General features: G+C 38.9%; 2 protein-coding genes across 2 annotated transcripts; one reads left to right on the top strand and one right to left on the bottom strand.

The window, feature by feature from the left end:
* Positions 1-1859: 1859 nt before the first annotated feature.
* On the bottom strand, positions 1860-6633 carry LOC115748172 (NADPH-dependent aldo-keto reductase, chloroplastic-like). The gene is made up of 7 exons (XM_030684618.2): positions 6196-6633; positions 5995-6045; positions 3845-3921; positions 3317-3404; positions 2878-3153; positions 2355-2603; positions 1860-2206 (listed from the first exon to the last, which is right to left on the bottom strand). Exons 1-7 carry the CDS (start codon positions 6313-6315, stop codon positions 2120-2122), a joined length of 948 nt encoding a protein of 315 aa, XP_030540478.1. The 5' UTR covers positions 6316-6633; the 3' UTR covers positions 1860-2119.
* An 8576-nt stretch (positions 6634-15209) lies between these two features.
* LOC115748177 (em-like protein GEA6) lies at positions 15210-15928 on the top strand. Its single transcript, XM_030684625.2, has 2 exons — positions 15210-15413; positions 15638-15928. Exons 1-2 carry the CDS (start codon positions 15299-15301, stop codon positions 15799-15801), a joined length of 279 nt encoding a protein of 92 aa, XP_030540485.1. The 5' UTR covers positions 15210-15298; the 3' UTR covers positions 15802-15928.
* The last annotated feature ends 2448 nt before the right edge of the window (positions 15929-18376 follow it).

Below are 18376 nucleotides of genomic sequence, written 5' to 3' on the forward strand. Positions count from 1 at the left end.
GAGGAAAATATAGTCTCACCAAAAAAAAAAAATTAGGCAATTTCGATTGCACCATGTGTCTTATTAATTGTCGAAAGCTCCATCCATCGAGCCATCTCTTTTTTTTTTCCCTTGGGAAAATTTCAAACTGGATGGTAAAGTCGGACTGTTTTTTCAAAAGAGTCCTCTGAGTGGATTTTATCTTAAATAAGATTCTGAAGTGGCCTATTTAATCTCAAAATACACTCCCAACTCGCCGGTGGGCAAAATCTTCATGGGCTAATAGCACTTGCAATTTAGGTGGCACTTTGCGCGGCAATAGACGGGTGTATTTTCCTTTAGCAGCATTAAAAGAATATTCAATAGCTACCCGTAGCACCTATACCTCTCGTTTCTCCCTCTATTCACAGCCATCATTGAGCCCGGCCTTCGCCCCTTCCGGCGCGGGTGCCCTAACTGTGCATCCATGGGCATGCCGAGTCGCCTCCTCTATCCTCCTTATGGTCAACCTCGTCTTCCCGAGCGTGACCTGTATTCTTCCGTATTCTTTTTTAACTTTTTAAGCCTCGTAGTCGTTGCCTATCATGACGGCTCATCCATGGCCATCGGATATCAGGCTATATCTAGAGCCATGACTCTAGTTTTGGATTGGCGATATCACATCGAGCTTTGCCACTAAAGTGGACGATACCACGTCTAGCGACCACCGATGCGCGTCGTGCTGTGCCACCAAAGGGAACAAAGAAAAAGATAAATAGAAGAGGGGGGAAAAAGAAAAGGAAAAGATTGTTCTTGGACGAAAATGCCCCCGACCATGGGGAGGAAATTGGCACATGAGATGTGTATTCTCGCCAGTCGGCCAAATCTTCACCGAGATTAAACTGTTTACTTTCAAATTTTATTTGAGATAAAAACCACTCTGAAAAATCTTATAAGAAATGGCCCCACTTCAAGGCTCCGTTTGAAATTTTTTGCCAATTTTTTCTTCGGGCAGAAGAGCCTAATTTCATTGATCACGGCTTTGAAATATGCAAGGCATGGGCATCATTAAAAGTTATATTCCAAAGGGCTCGAGGAGGACAAAAATTTCCAATTACTAGAGACAGACTATTATCTCCACACACAAAAAAACAAAAATAATAATTAATTAATTAGTTAATTAAAATTGAAAACAAGAGGCTTTCGTGACCCAATGAGCATCCCAATTGGCATCACGTGGACAAAAGCAGAAGGCCAAGCTCGTAAAATGCTGAAAGTGTACTCTTGCAAATGCCAATCGACTCATGCAATTCCCAAAAGGCTACATAAACTCTTCTCCGGTCAAAACTCTTTAAACCCAGTGAAGTAGTCAGAAGCAAAGAAGAGTTTCTAAGTCCTTTCTCGACTTCAAGAATGAGCATAAAAACACCACCAGTGCCGTAACTTTCGTACGACGCTCAAGTGCCATAACTTTTTTTTTTGATCACTTGAATGCAATAACTTATATCCGGCGCTCACTTAAGTGCCATAACTTTTTTTTCGATCACTTAAGTGCCATTTAACTTTTCAATCGATCACTTAAGTCTTGTAATTTTTTTTTTTTTTTTTGGAGTGTAGTTTGATGAGCAGGAAAAGTGCTGTATTACAGAGATCTTTTCTCATATGATAGACCAATATATGAGTACAAATCTGTCATGATTGACAAAAACAACCTCAAGTATCCATAGTTGAGTTTGTCATGCCCAATACATATATCTATCAGAACCGCTCGAATCTTTTTAGAGTTCATGCCGAAACATCGAAAGGAAATCTTTCTTGGCAAAAGGGATCTTTTCTGGTATTTTTTTTTTTTTTTTTTTTGGTTTCGCATGACTTTTCGAAGTAATCATCTCTTACACACGGAAAACACCTGTCCCGACAGTTTTCCTGCTGCAAGAAGTTTTATTGGGAGCAAAACAACTAGTAGGGGGAGAGTAATGTACATGGACATATCACATAGCAAATCAACACAAAGAGCAACAAGACAACGAATACCACACATTTTTATCTAGCACCCGAGAGTAGGATTATTTGAACTAACTTCAGACATAAACCGGGTGAAATGACCAACTTCCATGCGTTTGCACACTCCCCTTTGCCTTATTCCCCTTCCTTTCCATGCTTAGATCTCCCCATCCCAGAATTCCTCCACGCTCTTGTATGGGCTGAGAGTCTCATGGACAAAAACTGTCGCCCTAAGCAGCCTCGCCTGCATGCCCGGTCACGGGCAAAAGAAGTAACAAAGTTAAGGATTGGAGCATCCGTTGAAGGCCAGATTTAGTAAATAGTTTTAACAGAAACAGAAATGCAATGGCGGAATCAGAGGGACAAGGAGGGAGTTAATGTAGTATATTCACCTGTTCAATCTCGGAAAACTTGGCGAACAAATCATCTGGCATAGACCAGTCGAAGACGTCGAAATTCTCGATGATTCTTTTCTCGTTAGTGCTTTTGGGAAGCAAACTGTGACCCATCTGAAGACCCCACCTTAGAGCAACCTGTGCTGGACTCTTTCCCAACTTCTCTGCGACTGCGGTCACCACCGGCTGCTTCAGCACCTCGCTTTTGACAAATGCTGAGCCAGGCGATCCCAAAGGCGAGAAACCCTGAAAGGACAGATTCGCCAATGAATCAGGATATGCATAGTAACATTCTAATTTGCGCATGCTTTAGTCAATTCACAGCAGCATTCATTTTGCTATGTGCTGTGTATACTGGCAGAGACTTATCCATTGATGAATTAGCTCTTACACTCGCTACTTTCAGATTCATCTAATGACGAACATTTAACGGATCGCATTGTCGACAATACTCTATGTACCATAATCTAACTCAGAGCAATGCAGGAGAACAGAAAAGGTTGAGTCGAATCCTTCTCACAGTCAAGTGAATTCCTTTGGATTTGCAGAATTCGTGCAGCTTCTTCTGTTGCCAGGAAGGATGACATTCCACCTGAACCACAGCAGGAGGTACGCGTGCAATCTCCAACAGATCTGCCAACTTCTTGGTGGAGAAATTGCAGACTCCAATGGCCCGTGCCTTACCTGAATCATACAGGGCTTCCATCGCCTGCCATGTGCTCCGTATGTCATGTTGCTCGATGTCTTCAGGGTTAAATCCCACCGATCCCTTCTTCATCCGTACCGGCCAGTGCATCTTAACAGTGATGGAACCATATTAATGGATAGTGTATTGGATAAAAGCGTCGACGACACTTACAAATACTTTAAGTACATGGAGATTAGTCAGAGCCGAATAAAGGGAAGTTAGAATACATCGTGCTGAGAAGACAGAAACAAAACTATCAGCATGTACTTACGAGGTACAAATCTACATAGTCAAGCTGCAAGTGCCGCAAAGTTCTCTCCAAAGCCACTGGCACATCTTCTGGGGCATGATCAGTGTTCCTAGAGGAAAAGAAGAAATTCCGCAAGCATCGCCAGTGAGTTCAGACAAAAACCTAGAAGAAGTATCCCATTGCTTGTCTATAAAGTTTCGATAGGCCTCATATTCACGTAGTCTTCCAGAATCTATCGATTTACTTTTCGAATCGGCCTTTCTTACGCGAGAGAACAAACCATACAAAATATAATGTGGAAAGTCTCGAAGCCTCACAGGCAGTCTTAGTCTAGGGGTATCAATGGTTCAGTTTGATTCGATTTGTCAAGAAACCTGAACTGAACAAAACTGTTAGGGTGTAGGGTTGAACTGAATTGACTCTTGCCCTGAATGGTTCGGTTTGGTTTTTCGGTTCGGTTCTGACATCCTTAAGAGTACAATCAAGTGCAACAAGTGGTGATTCTTGTAAGTATAGAGATACATCAACCAGTTTGCAGCACAGCTTTACCAGAGTTTTGAAGTGATAAACAAATCCTCCCGTTTAACCACGCGCTCTTCCCACAATTTCTTGAAAACCAGTCCAATCTGCAGCAAAATTCAGTGATTAAAGTAAGCAGAGCTCATCAATACAAGCAGAGGTAAATCATGCGAACTGAGCTCTTGAATAGACGATTGGTCCAAAACCAACCCAAACAAAACTGGAAGAATAAGTTATCCATCATCCGATTGCCCGGAACTTGTTAATATTTGCTCGCACTTTTATAACGTTACTATCTCCTTTTTGATAGGTTGCAAATTGTCAACTTTTCTTATCATTTACTAATTTTTATTGGCCTTTCTTATCAATGCTTTAAATTTAGCAACTCTTATATGAAGTTTCTAAATGTTTCTTTAAGCGACTTACCAACATATTTCGATTATCGACTCTCATTTTAGCTTGGTAATCTCGACAAAAAATCATTTCATATTGGGGTTGCCAACTGAGGTAAACAATTTCTGATAAAATTATTAACTCTCATTTTAGGTTGTTAATCTCTAAAATAAAAATTATTAAATATAGTGATTGCTACCCGAGGTAAAAGATTAGTACCTCAATAACAAAATTTTCTAAACTAAAAAAATAATGAAAATCAAACATACGTAAGTAACTCAAATCAAACTTGGTAACTGAAAACTTGTTGGTAATTTAATTGGTAAAATTTGATAAATCAATCTTATATAGGTTAGCGGGAAAAATTACCTAATTGATCATAAATCTATTGCACAGATAGTAATTCAATCCTAAATATTTTAGTTTTGTCAATTTAGTCCTAAACCTTTATAGTCAATTTTTTTTAATGGAATTGCTAGCGTGATTGTCCAATGATCATCGGCCATCCTACATGGCATATTGCTATGTCAGCGATTTCCAACAAAAATTGTCTAGAAGGACTACATTGGAATTTACGCAAAGGTTTAAAACTAAATAGGTTAAAATATTTAGGATTGAATTGGCATCCTCAACTATTTTACAATAGTTGAGGATTGATTGATCAACTTTCCTTAGGTTGGCAATTTCTTACATGAGGTAATAGTTTGAAGAGGTTGGTATGTTAAAAAAGAAAAGAAGAAATTAAAAGAAAAGCGAAAGAAAAAAAACTAAAAAATTTAAAAATTTAAAAATTCAGAAAAAATTCAAAAATTAATTACGTCGGCGTACGTCGTGCTACGTAGCTCGCTTGTTGCTGATTAGATCGTCATTTCAGCAATTTCCAGTCAAAATTGACAAGAATGACAAAATTAGCAACTCGTCAAAAAATTTAGGACTAAATTGGCAAATTGTCAAAAAATTTAAGGCTAAATTGACACAATTGAAATGTTTAGGACTAAATTAAAAAATTGTCAAAAGGTTTATGACTAAATTGGTTAACTTGAAATGTTTAGGATTGAATTGGTACAAATACAACATTTTTACCCTTACCAAAAAAAAAATACAACATTTTTAGAACTTTCTGGTAATTTTCTAAAAAAAAATTGGTAAGTAAGTGAAAAATTTACCAATTCGTAAATTGTAAAAAAAATTGTTAATTTGATAAGATTGGCTGGATGAACTTAATTCGGGAAAATTGAGAAGGTTTATCACTTAATTGACATAATTAAAAAGTTTAGGACTGAACTGACAAAAGTATAATAGGTTTATTACTTTTTGAATAATTTACTGATAAGCATGCAAATAACATGCGGCTCTTCTTTTTTATTTTTTAATAATTTAAGGTTACCACCGTAATTAGCTGGCTAGTTAGAGGGGCAATCCATCGCCATGACCCCTCCTTAAATCTGATTCCCATGGCACTAAAAATCGAATAGGTGGCCTGTGTAAATCACATAAGGGAATCATAGCAAATTGAACATACAATCTTCCTTTGGGAAGATTTAAAGCAGGATGAGGCACTTATGATAATTCATGAGGTCCATGCACTGTGTTATCTTCTGGAACATGGAAAAAAGAACTTCCGAAACTCCAGAAATAAAAAAATCTCCTATGGAGCAGACAGAAACAAGATCAAAGAAGTTGCATTTCCTATGAAAATGGGGGAGAAAATCAAAATCTATACATGCCCAGAAGAGGAGAGACGGTCAAAGCAAGAAAATTAGAGATACAAAGACAATAGCAGATACCTCGGCTTCGTTTGCGTAAACTTGTGCACAATCGATATGCCGGTACCCATGCTATACATTACCACATGAAAAATGCAAGAGGTTAGTGAGAGACAAGATTAACTAGTAACAAATCGGCGCTAGCAAATTCAAATGAGATCCCACACAGTCGAGGAAGGACAGGATACTGTAAGCTCAGACGCAAAGATCAAGAAGGAGAACCCGAACGGCGATGTTGACAGCATTGCCCACGAGCCCAGGATCCGACTGCCATGTCTCCAATCCCACAGAAGGGATTTTAGCTCCTGTATTCAGCTCAAAGTATCTGATCGCGTTGGCCATTTTCTGGGTTTAGCAAGTTGAGGAAAGCAAACAAAGACTCGACTCGCGCAACTCAGCAGACTTGTGGAACAAAAGCCAGTTCGAAATTGGACGAGAACTGGGAGTGACAGCAACCGTGGTTCTCTTTTTGCAGAACAAAATGGAGAGATCTCGTCGCTACCATGGAAACGTGTGGATACTAGTGAATCCGCACGACGCGCGTATCGATAAGGATGATCTAGCAAGTAGCAACAGGTCTTGATCATTTGACTGAGTATATCAAGTATAATGAAGTCGCGGAGATGGTGAACAGACGAAGAAAAATATCAGGAGCCTATAATTGAATGAACGGGTACTTTGTGGTCGGTCGAACCATGGAAAAGGAAACGCTGGGGGACCGAACTGGGGCGGGACAAAGTTTACGGCTTTAGGTCATCGATGTCACGACAGTGTCCTGAGTCATGTCTTGGACGACGGATGTTTCTGTTAAATAATGCAAAAGTGGGGCTAGAGAGCGAGAGAGACAGAGCCAGGCATTGCAGCTGATTCACATGGTGGATCCGAGTTGAAGATGAACGACAACCTTTGGTCGAATCAATTTCTCGATATCCGCATTTTCGACAAGGTTCTCGTCGCTAGCCAAAATCTGAGTTCGAGACACACATGTTCACGGGTTCCACGTTCTTTGTCAAGTGAAAAAAAAAGTGGAAAAACTCCTCCCCGCGACAGGGGTTCACGAGCCTATTCAATCTCAATCTTCGACCATGGGTCTCACGCGGGTCTCTCATGATTAAATGATTGAGATTAAACGAGCTCATCATGAACACCGGCTGCGGGCAAGCCTCGCTTAAAAAATGGGAGTGAATCGTCCCCTTCGGCTATCTATTGGAAAAGTGCACACAATCTTTTTTTGGATACGTTAACAAAGAATCATCATGGATATTCATTTCAAATGATACCACTCCGTATAATTTGATTATTTGTTACCTATTTGGGAAAATAGCACCAAAAGCCTAAACTTTACTATTGTTATACTAATATCCTAAACTATTGTTTGTGTCCTCAAAACGCTCAAACTTGTACCAGCACCCCAAAGATACCTTCCATCATAGTTCCGTACAAGACGGGCCAACAAAAATCCGACGTAGCGGCTTACATGAATAAGGGCAAGCAAACGAAGCTAACATGGATATGACTTAGTTAGGAAAATCCCACCACAAGTCCTAAACTGTTTTCAGTATGATATTAATATCCCAAACTTTTTCTTTGGTGTCACTAATACCATAAACTTGTACAATTCCATCCAAGATAGCCACTAATAATCCGATGTGGCGGCTTGTACGACAACGGCAGGTAAACTAAAATGACGTGACTTTAGTCTAGTCCAAAGCAACGTTATTCCATGGATCAACAAATACGAGTGGGTACCAAAGAAGAAATGAATTTGTGATATCTTGTAGGTACTCAATCCAAAGAAGCTTGCAATGTTCGAGACACATGATGGGAGATTCATCGGAGTCCATGACTCGTACACCAGTTGATGGCGGATCTGTGATTTGTGGTGGAATGGATCAAGGGCAAATCATTTAGCAAAGGAAACATCAAGTTGGAACCCTCATCGTGGAAGATGTATACTTAGTCAAATCTCAAATCACAAGCTTTTGAGCATTAGTCAACTTTGTGGTAAGGGATACCAGAGTAGTTTTGAAGATGGAAAATGCATTTGGCTTTGATAAAAATCAGAAATAAAAGCTCATCGAAGAAAGGTATAGTAACATGTATATCCTTGTAGGAAAAAATAAACCTTCAGCAGGAGCACTGCCTTGTTTCTGCAAAAGATAAAAGCAAGATTAGGCATAATGAACTTGGACACAGGAGACTCAAGTAAATATTAAAGCTTTCCAAGAAAGAGTGCGAGTGAATTAAGACCATCTTTGAAAAGATGAGATATGCGAACCTGCACTTTGGATAAGCAAATCTGAAGTTCTTTCAAGTCAAACAATGTTGTTTCTACTAACAAAATTCTGCAGCTTCTACATATCGATCTATTTGGAAACTAGAAGTAAGAGTATTCACTCGAGAAATACTGCTTGATAATTATGGAGAATTACATGAGGTTTATTTGGGTAGTATTTCTTGCTCGTAAACATGAAGCGTTGCATTCATTCACAAAATTTGCGAATTGAGTTTAAAATGAGAAAGATAAATGGATCACTTCCTGTTCAAACCGACTGTACAAAAGAGCTTGAAAATAACGAGTTTTCAACATTTTGTGATGGAATTCGATTTAAGCATGACTTTTTTCCTCCTTACACTCCACAACAAAAAGGAGTTGTAGAGAAAAGCAATCAATCATCAGAAGACATGTCGTGCACAATGCTTGCTAAAATGTCTCGAACCTTCTTAATCCATGCTCATATGCCTCCTTCATATTGGATAAAAGCTCTTCTCGCTACTATTTACAGTATTAATCGGCTTCCCACTCTTGTCTTGTCTGATATTTCTCCTTTTCACTGTTTATTTAGGCTCCAGTTTGATTACTCATTCTTTCGAATTTTTTGGTGTACGTGTTATCCTTTTCTTCCTTCTTATGTCTCCCATAAGCTAGCACCTCATTCTGCACCATGTGTATTCGTGGGCATGCGTCTAATCACAAAGGCTATCGTTCCCTTGACAGTCAAGTGATCATGTTTTTATCAATCGTCATGTTCGGTTTAATGAGGAGAATTTTCCCTTTTCACAGAGTCCTTCAGCTCTAAGTTCCGCAACTAATTTTTTCAATTCAATTCCTTCATTTATTGTTTCCTCCAATCAACCTATTCTTCCATCTACCTCTTTCGACAATCAAGCTCCTCCGCTTCTCTCTACTTCTCTAGCTCAGCCTCCTATCTCACCTCTCTCCTCCTCTCGGCCTACCCAACTAGTTCCGATTCTTTTTCATCTCCACAGCTCCTTTCGAGCCCACTGAATATATCCCAACCTAGCGTTTCTTCTAAGAAAATTCCTCCCACATTAAATTCACAAATCCTCTCTATATATATATCTCTATCTAGCTCCTCCACTTCCGTATCTTCTCTTCTCATTGTAGACTCGTGCCAAATTTGGAATTCCTTAACCAAGAAATTTTTTTAATCTCTCTCACTCTTTTCATGAAGAAAAACCGACTTGCTATTTTAAGGCCATTCTTGACCCACGTTGGAAAGCAGCAATGATAGATGAATTTAATGCCTTAGTCATTAATCACACATGGGATCTTGTACTACTTGATCCATCTAAGAATTTAATTAGATGTAAATGGATTTTTAATGTTAAGAAAAAAATCCGATGAGACTATCGAACACTTCAAAGCTCATCTTGTTGCACAAGGATTTAAGCAATAGGCCAGATTGGATTATGATGAGACTTTTAGCCCGGTCGTTAAACGCGCTACAATTCGGGTTGTTCTCTCTATTGCTATTTCCATTGGGATGGGCCGTAAATCAACTTGATGTTAAGAATACCTTCTTGCATGGGATCCTTTGTGAGAAAGTTTACATGCGCCAACCTCTCAATTTCTCTAATACTAAGTTCCTGAATCACATGTGCCCTCCGGAAAGCCATTTATGGTTTAAAGCAAGCTCCACATGCACGATTTCTTCATTTCAACAGTTTTTTATTATCATTGGGTTTCATGGCAAGTAAGGATAATCCGTCATTATTTGTCTATGCTTCTTCTCAAGGTCATTTATATCTTCTGCTATATGTTGATGATATCCTTGTCCCCAGTGATACCCCTTATTTATTACGGTATTTGATTACTTGACTCTCGGAAGAATTTACTATGAAGGATCTTGGACCACTTCACTATTTTCTTGGCATTAAGGCTCATCACCGCTTTAATGGTATGCTTTTATCTCAAGCTAAGTATGTTGATAGCCTTTTGTGCAAGTTTGACCTTGTTAAAGTCAAGCATGTATCCACTCCCTTGGCATCAAAGACACCGTTGTCTGTTATTCTCACTTCTCCAACGTTGTATCAACGGATGGTTGGTGCTTTACAGTATGTGTCCATGACTAGACTTGATATTAGTTTTGTTGTGAACTTGGTTACCTAATTTATGCATCAACCTAAATTACCTCATTTGCAAGCGGTTAAGTGTATATACCGATATTTAGCTGGCACACCCATCTATGGATTTTCTCATTAAGCGATGTTCTCCGACTTCATTATCTGCTGATATAGATGCAGACTAGGCTAAGTGCTCCGATACTCGACATTCCACTTCAAGTTTTTGTGTATTTCTAGGCATTAATCTTGTTTCATAGAATACCGAGAAGCAACCCACTATAGTTCGTTCTAGCACAGAAGCTAAGTATCGTGTTGTCGCTCACTGTGTTGCTGAGACTATTTGGATTTGTCATTTACTTCGTGAGCTGGAAGTCCCACTCTTTAATCCTCTCACTATTTATTGTGACCACATCTCTGCCACATATCTTGCTCTCAGCCCTGTATTTCATGCTCGCACCAAACACATTGAATTGTATTTTCAGTTTGTTTGAGACCGGTTTGCTTCCGATGGTCTACACGTTCGTTATTATGTGCCTATCGCGAATCGGTTAGCAGATATATTCGCTAAGAGGCTACCCGGTCTACGTCATGCGCTATTAGGATTCAATCTCTTAGTTGTTACACATACTTCGGATTGAGGATGAGTATTAACGTGTAATTTTTATGAGAGTAAGGTATTTATGCAATTATATTTTATCTATATCATTATTGCAATTAGTAACTCCTATAAATATAAATTATACAACCCTAGTTGAGGTTGAACTATCATAAACACTTTGTTATTATTTTCTTTCTGATTCTGAACATCAACAAGGAGTGAAGTGCTCACTTTCGGAAATCACCTTTAATGCTCCGGAAAAGGACGTACTCCTAGTCAAAGAAGGGCACACCAACAAACACTCGACTTGAAGGTGTTCGAACTTCAATGTCAAGTGTGCTCAGATGAGAATACCATTTTTTTCCAACAATATGGGTTATTCAAATCATATGATTCGATTAATAACTATGTAAACATGTAAATCGCCTTTGTCCATATCGATAAAATTAATAAATGTTATGTAGATTACCCCATCTGAAAGGGCTGCCTAAAGGATATGGTGAATTTTTGCAAGTGTTTGGCCATATCGATAGAATTATCCTAATGAAGCACCAAGCTCCTCTGGAGGAATAGAGTGGTTCAAGTCCTCCAGAGCATCGGGCATTGCAAATTGATCAAGATATCGAGAGTCGAACCCGGCCAAGATCCTCACCTCTGGTGGCAGATTCACGAAACCTATCGTATATGCGTTGATTTTGTAACATGACATCTACTCTATAGGATCTTGAAATTACCACAAAACATGTCAGTTTCACAATTTTTCGTATTTCCATGTATTATCTTATATTTGTGTAAAAAAATGTTAATCCAATAAAGGATTATCGCGAATCTAGTTATTTAAGAATTGAATGTTTGACAAAAAAAAAAACCTTAAATGCATTTCATGACAAATAACATATTCATGTCCAATAGGACATAATCCAAAGACGAAAATAACTTTGAATGTTCAAAAACAAAGAAACGAATCAGTTTCCACTTGTCATTTAGTTTACATAAAAGACCTCTCTCACTCTACCAAGAGCATGAACTGAAAGACATCATTGTAGACATGGCACAATAGGAGAGAAAGAGAGAGAGGGAGATAGAGGGGGGGCTGTGGATATTGTTAATATGTTGGGAATTTCAAATATGTAAATGCGAAAATTCCATAAAGCAAATAGAAAGTTATAGATGATCAGGTACAATTATATTTACTTAGAAAATAAAATCATGCAAGGTACTCTATTCTTCTCTATGGGGAATCCTACACAAGATACGAGATACAGTGTACAAGACGGTATGATCAGCTTATGAATACGCGCAAGCATTGTCGAAATTGGGTGTTCAAATAAGTTATCGATAATCTCTAATGTTCTACATTGGTTGTGTAGAGTTCGCTAAGGCATCAATTCAGGAATGCATGTACTCTCCCGTTCGGATTGTTCTCGACCCGAACACCCCATCCACATTTCTCATTTCAAAAATTATGTCGGACTGGCGGTGTTGGCTACACACGAAGATGTCTACGATTGAACACCATAGATCTCGCCATTGGGAGAGAGCTTGGGCTATATATTCAAAAGCCTCGGGATTACCTCATAATCCTTATATTAAGGGGTATATAATAGATTTCATCCTAAATGAGATGAAGTCTACATAGTTATCTGTGATATCGGAGTACTTTTTCGTTCTTTCTGGTACAAGGGATTTTCTCGAATGGAGTTGTCTTCGAACATGGGTTCAGCCTATATATTAGAATTCGGCGTATAAGCCACGAACGCAGTAAAACGTATAATCGAGACACAATATTTATCATGGTTCACCCTTAAACTAGGACTACTTCTCGTAGAGAATTTCACTATAATTGTTACTTCGTACCTCTCGTTACATCCCTTAATTACAAGATAAAAGAGATAATATATAGCAGTACTTATTCAAGGGCCCAAACTCATATTACCAATGAAAAAAATATAGACTCAAACTATAAAAGTTTTTTGGTATTCAGAAGGCGTTGCCCCCTTCGGACCCCCGCCATGGTTGCTTTCTCGGGAAACAGGACCCTCGTGCTTACCTGTCATAGGGAATATGAACTTAATCCGTTCATTTTCCAATAAGGAGATCAAAACTTCCTAGGACAATGCCACAAATCTCAAGTTACACCTACATAAGGACAATGCCCCATATTATTTATGAAAAAAGAAAAAAACCTTACTTTTAGAAAATTATTGAATAAGGGCCGTTTGCTAATAAGTTACAAAAGATTTTACTGCATTATATAACCATACTTCTTGTGGCTTTATATTCATTTATTTAGAGACATAGATATAGAAACTCTATTTTTGATTCGCAATCTTACTAGTGCAATCTTTCGGTCGTTACAATTCTAATGTCCATCGAAGGATGAGGAGCGATGTTCGTTAAAGGACGGTTTTCCAGGGTACAGAAGCAGCTTTCGTTGGGACAACCCACCAACCGCTCAAATTAATTGGGGTCGAAGCTAGGGCCGTCATTAATGGCTACTGAAGGTGACCCTTTAGAGGTTGTTTGTTAACCTCTCTTATTTCTCCTCTTTATCCGTACAAATGTTGTAGTTATTAGTTCCATAGAGATTATCATGAATTTTGATAACGTGTACGGTTTCGTTTGTTTCGTGAAAAATGAATCTCATACAGAATTGATAGATCGACTTATGTCTATATATAAGTCCTTTCTAGTTTGCCTAAATTTATTTTACCTTGTGTTGCGCGTCAAAAATCCTTCAACTAAGCCCAAACGGGTTCTTGGACCTTGACCCAAGTGAGGTTGAGGCCCAAAAGGATTATCCACGCGGGAATCTTTTATCGAACTTAATCCGTTCGTTTTCCAATAAAAAGTTCTGGATCAGTTTTGGACAGAGATTGTCAAATACAAAAAATACTTGTGTTAATGCGAAAAGCGTGATACAGACTCTTATTAATTCGACAGCCCACTCATTCGACAATGAAACGAACTTCGACACACTAGGACTTGGGATTTGGCTCCGGAATTTAATTAATGAGGCCGAACCAAAATTGTAGGACACAATGCCGGAATCTAATCGACGACACTAGACGGTGGATGTAGTATACAATACCGGAATTTAATCAACGGTATTGGACGAGATGGGCGATGGGTACAACACCGAAATTGAATCGACGGTATTGAACCTAATGAGCAGACGTCAGAATTTAATCGACGACACATAACTCTGAATATGAACCTCATCGGAATTGAATCGACGATAAGAATCTAGAAGCTATATCAAAACTAAGGGCTAAAAGTTAAATATAGAGACGAGTGTTTGTGTGTTTTTTCGTGTCCCCTTTTGCCTGTTGCGGCCGCGTGGTATTTATAGACCAAGTATGGTAACCGTCGAGCAGTTATTTTTTTTGGCTCCATGTTCTAATCTTTTTGGTTTTTTCTTCTTTTTTTTTCTTTACTTTGTTTGTTTTTGGACAAAGAACCGCGAGCCTTATCCCGGATCTGGGCCGGGCGAGGCAGCTAGCTTTGAGTAAGGGCTAGCGGCCCTCGCGTTAGCCAGAAATATTCATGACCGAGACTTTTACTTTGTTAATTTTCCATATTCTTCATGCTTCTTTGAGGAGCTCCCCACGACTCTCTATAGGTAGCTTCTAACATCTATTTCTCTAGTAAGTCCATCTAAATATGAGATATAGTCAATGGATTGTCCCCGGAAATGATGATAATTAGAGGAGATGATTCACTGCAATCATTCAATTAATAATACATGTGTAATATGTATAGACCCTAAAACTTGTAAAATAGTAGGTTCCAATGTATGATTTGATAAGTTTCAGGTTCCCACAATTAAAGAACCGATTTCGATTTGCAAATTACATAGGGGAGCTGGACCACCATTAAGGTCGCCTACGAGGTTTTTAATGTAATGCACGAACATCTCGCAAGAACATTGCTCAGTAGACACTAAACAATTTCTTCTGAATCATTATCAAAAAACGCTTTTGGGTCTTTTCATTTTCTTGTCTTTAAGTGGGCGAATCGTTATCGACGAGCTGATCTATCATGTTCCCCCGAGTTGTTAAAGTATTTCAAGAACGTGTCACCTCCACGTCCCTCGTCCTTCTTCTTCTATTCCCAGATCTCCGACTCGTGTCATCCCATGGCCTACGTGCCACGTCTGAACTCCGAACTCTGTTGCCTTGTTATCGTTACACGTGTCGGCGCCGACTGACGAGCGCTCGCTCTCGCCCCGCTTCTATAAAGTGTCACCACGTTGTTGCTAGTTGAATATCATTCCACGTAACGTCCGAACCGTAACAACTGAAACTTCGTCTTAGCAGCGAGGGAGGTCGAAGGAGGAGAAGAGAGAGAAGGAAATCAATGGCGTCGCAGCAGGAAAGAGAAGAACTTGACCGCCGTGCTAGGGAGGGAGAGACGGTGGTTCCCGGCGGCACTGGCGGGAAGAGCCTCGAGGCTCAAGAACACCTGGCTGAAGGTAAAACTCTTTTTCTTTTTCTTCTTCCTATCATAATTTAGAGTCCTTTTTCGGAAATATTATGCAAAAGTTTACTTTGATTTGGATGTTCTTTATGGAATCCAGACGACCTCATTAGGGTCTCGATTTAGTAAAGATTCGAAGGGGAGCTTTTTTGAATCTTCTTTGCAGTTTACATGCACTAATGATGAGGAATATAATAATCCGATGTCCTCAACATGCAGGGAGGAACAAAGGAGGGCAGACGAGGAAGGAGCAGCTGGGGACGGAAGGGTACCAGGAGATGGGCCGGAAGGGCGGGCTGAGTACCACCGACGAGCCGGGCGGTGAGCGAGCAGCTAGCGAGGGCGTCGAGATCGACGAGTCCAAGTTCCGCACCAAGAGCTGAACACTCTCTCGTTAGCTAGGGTTTTTTTTAGCTCGGTCTTTCGCTTTTATGTGTTCATGAAGGCAATAAAAAGGGTGGTGCTGGGAGGATGAATGAAATGAGACTCAGTTGCTATGTGTGTTTGTTGGACTTTACCCCGAATTTTACATGTGTGAAGTGAGGATAAGAGTATCAGAATATCTTCAATGAACGCACCCATAATTATAGGTGCTCGAGAGAATCACATCAAGTAACTTCGGAAATCTTTCTCTCGCTCTCTCGACTTTAAATCAACAGAGGAGACACAGACGACGACTGAGAGAATAAAAGGGGACGAGACGGGAAAGCGAGGCACACGGCTGGCTCGACGGGAGGGAAAGAGCAGGGCTTTTTTCCAATTTAGTATAAAAAATAAAATAAAAATTACCAAAATTGGTTAAGAAAAAAAATATTTATCGTTTTAGGTGTCGCTCGGCATTGTGAATGCCGAACAAGTATTACTTTTTTATTTTTTTATTTTTCCTTTAATCATTTTTTTAATTTCTTTTTCTTGTTTTCTTGTAATCATTTTTTCATTATTCAATTTGTTTTCTGGAATGGACAAAATATTAATAAAATTTGTATATAATACCATGTTCTGTAATATTCAAGCGAATTAACAATGGATGAAACATTTCTATATCGAGAATTTATCTACAAATGATGTTCTAAAAATTCAAACAACAAAAAATAGAGATCGACACGGGATGAATGTTGTCGACGCCATTCTGCCTCCCAACTCACTACGTCGACTTTGCCTCCCACCTCCGGTCGGCGTTCATCGGTGACGGGGAACTCGAGTCATGCACCACGATACGATGACCCGCCTTGACTCCGAGGAAAGAGAGCGAATGAGCGAGGCGATGGGGAACTCGAGTCATGCACCACGATACGATGACGCGCCTTGACTCCGAGGAAAGCGAGCAAACGAGTGAGAATATTACAGAACAGGATATCATATACAAATTTCATTAATGTCTTGTCCATTCCAGAAAACAAATTGAAGAATAAAAAAATGATTACAAGAAAGCAAGAAAAATAAATTAAAAAAATGATTAAAGGAAAGTAATAATAAAAATTGGAAAAAAAAATACACTTGCTCGGCATTCAAAATGCCGAGCGACACCTAAAATGGTAAATATATTTTTTCTTAACCTATTTTGGTAATTTTTTAATTTTTTTATACTAACTTGGAAAAAAGCCCGAAAGAGCATTACGTCCGTAGAGAAGATGCTTCTCTATCTGCGCCTTTGGCCTCGTTGGTCCACCGTGTCTGGTCACGTCGGTCTGAACTAGCACCGCTCTGCCGGCGGCACTTGGCGTTCGCTGCATCCCCGTCAAGTTTCGCTCCTTCGTGGCCCGCGACCGAACCGGCGACCTCCACGCAACCCCTCACCAGCAGCACTTGATGTTTGGGTGATCTCCTGCGAGTTTCAGTCTTTTCTTTGCAGGTTAATTGGTGATTCGTGAAGGTTTATTGCTGCTGTTGCAGTTCTCGCCTATGTTGGATTATTCAATTCTAAAATGATTTGTCTAAGATTTTTAACTAAAAATTTATCCAAAAAGTTTCAAACCTATTGCATCTTAGCCAATTTAATCATAAATCTTTCAATTTTATTAATTGAGTCTTAAACACTTTAGTATTTTGCCAATTAAGCACATCCAGCCAATTTTAACCGGAAATCTCTGACATGGACACTAGGCACCCTACATGGCACGATCGGTACCGACATGGATGATTTTTATAATTTTTTAATAAAAAATTGCTGAGTTTTTTTTTCTCATTTTTTATTGTTTCTGACTTGAGGAAAAAAAAGGAAAATAAATAAATAAAATTAAAAAAGAAATGAAATGAAATGAAATATAAAAAATTATCCTCGTCAGCACCAACTGTCTTACGTGGCACCATGCGTCAAAGTTAGCCATTTTGAACTAAAATTGGCCCAATGAACTCAATTGATAAGGTATCAAAAAATTTAGGACTCAATTGGTAAAATTGAAAGGCGTAAGACTAAATTAGCTAAAGTGCAATAGGTTTAGGACTTTTTGGACAGTATTTTCGATTTTCAAGCAAACCTTGATTATGAAAGTTTCTATATCGAAAAATCTTAATAATCAAGAATTCAAGCTGCGTGACGTAAGATCATATTTTCGATTATTCCGATTGCCTTGTTTCCTAATTTGGATTGTGGTAGATATATGGCTTATATGGCTTTATTATAGAGTCGCGCTTTTTCCACTACTCTTTTGGTTTAGACACTCCTTTTTCTTGTGTTTTGATCATACTATCGCTGTTTTATTTATGGTCAACTCTTTGTATTTTGTTTCTTCCCTCTTTCCTTTGTCTAGATAAGGGATATATAAGAAAATCAAAAAATATGAGAGACAAAAGCTCTCAAGATCATGCTCTATTTGGAGGACAAATTGAATCAATTCGTTAGAGCCTTCCCATAAATAGTAGATATATCTGTGTCAATGACAAATTGCACTAAAATCAGAGTGAAAGAATCAAGATTCTTCCAAATTATTCACTCGTTAATCAAAGTCATTTATGCGA

This window comes from Rhodamnia argentea, chromosome 8, assembly GCF_020921035.1.
Source record: "Rhodamnia argentea isolate NSW1041297 chromosome 8, ASM2092103v1, whole genome shotgun sequence".
NCBI classification, from domain to species: domain Eukaryota; kingdom Viridiplantae; phylum Streptophyta; class Magnoliopsida; order Myrtales; family Myrtaceae; genus Rhodamnia; species Rhodamnia argentea.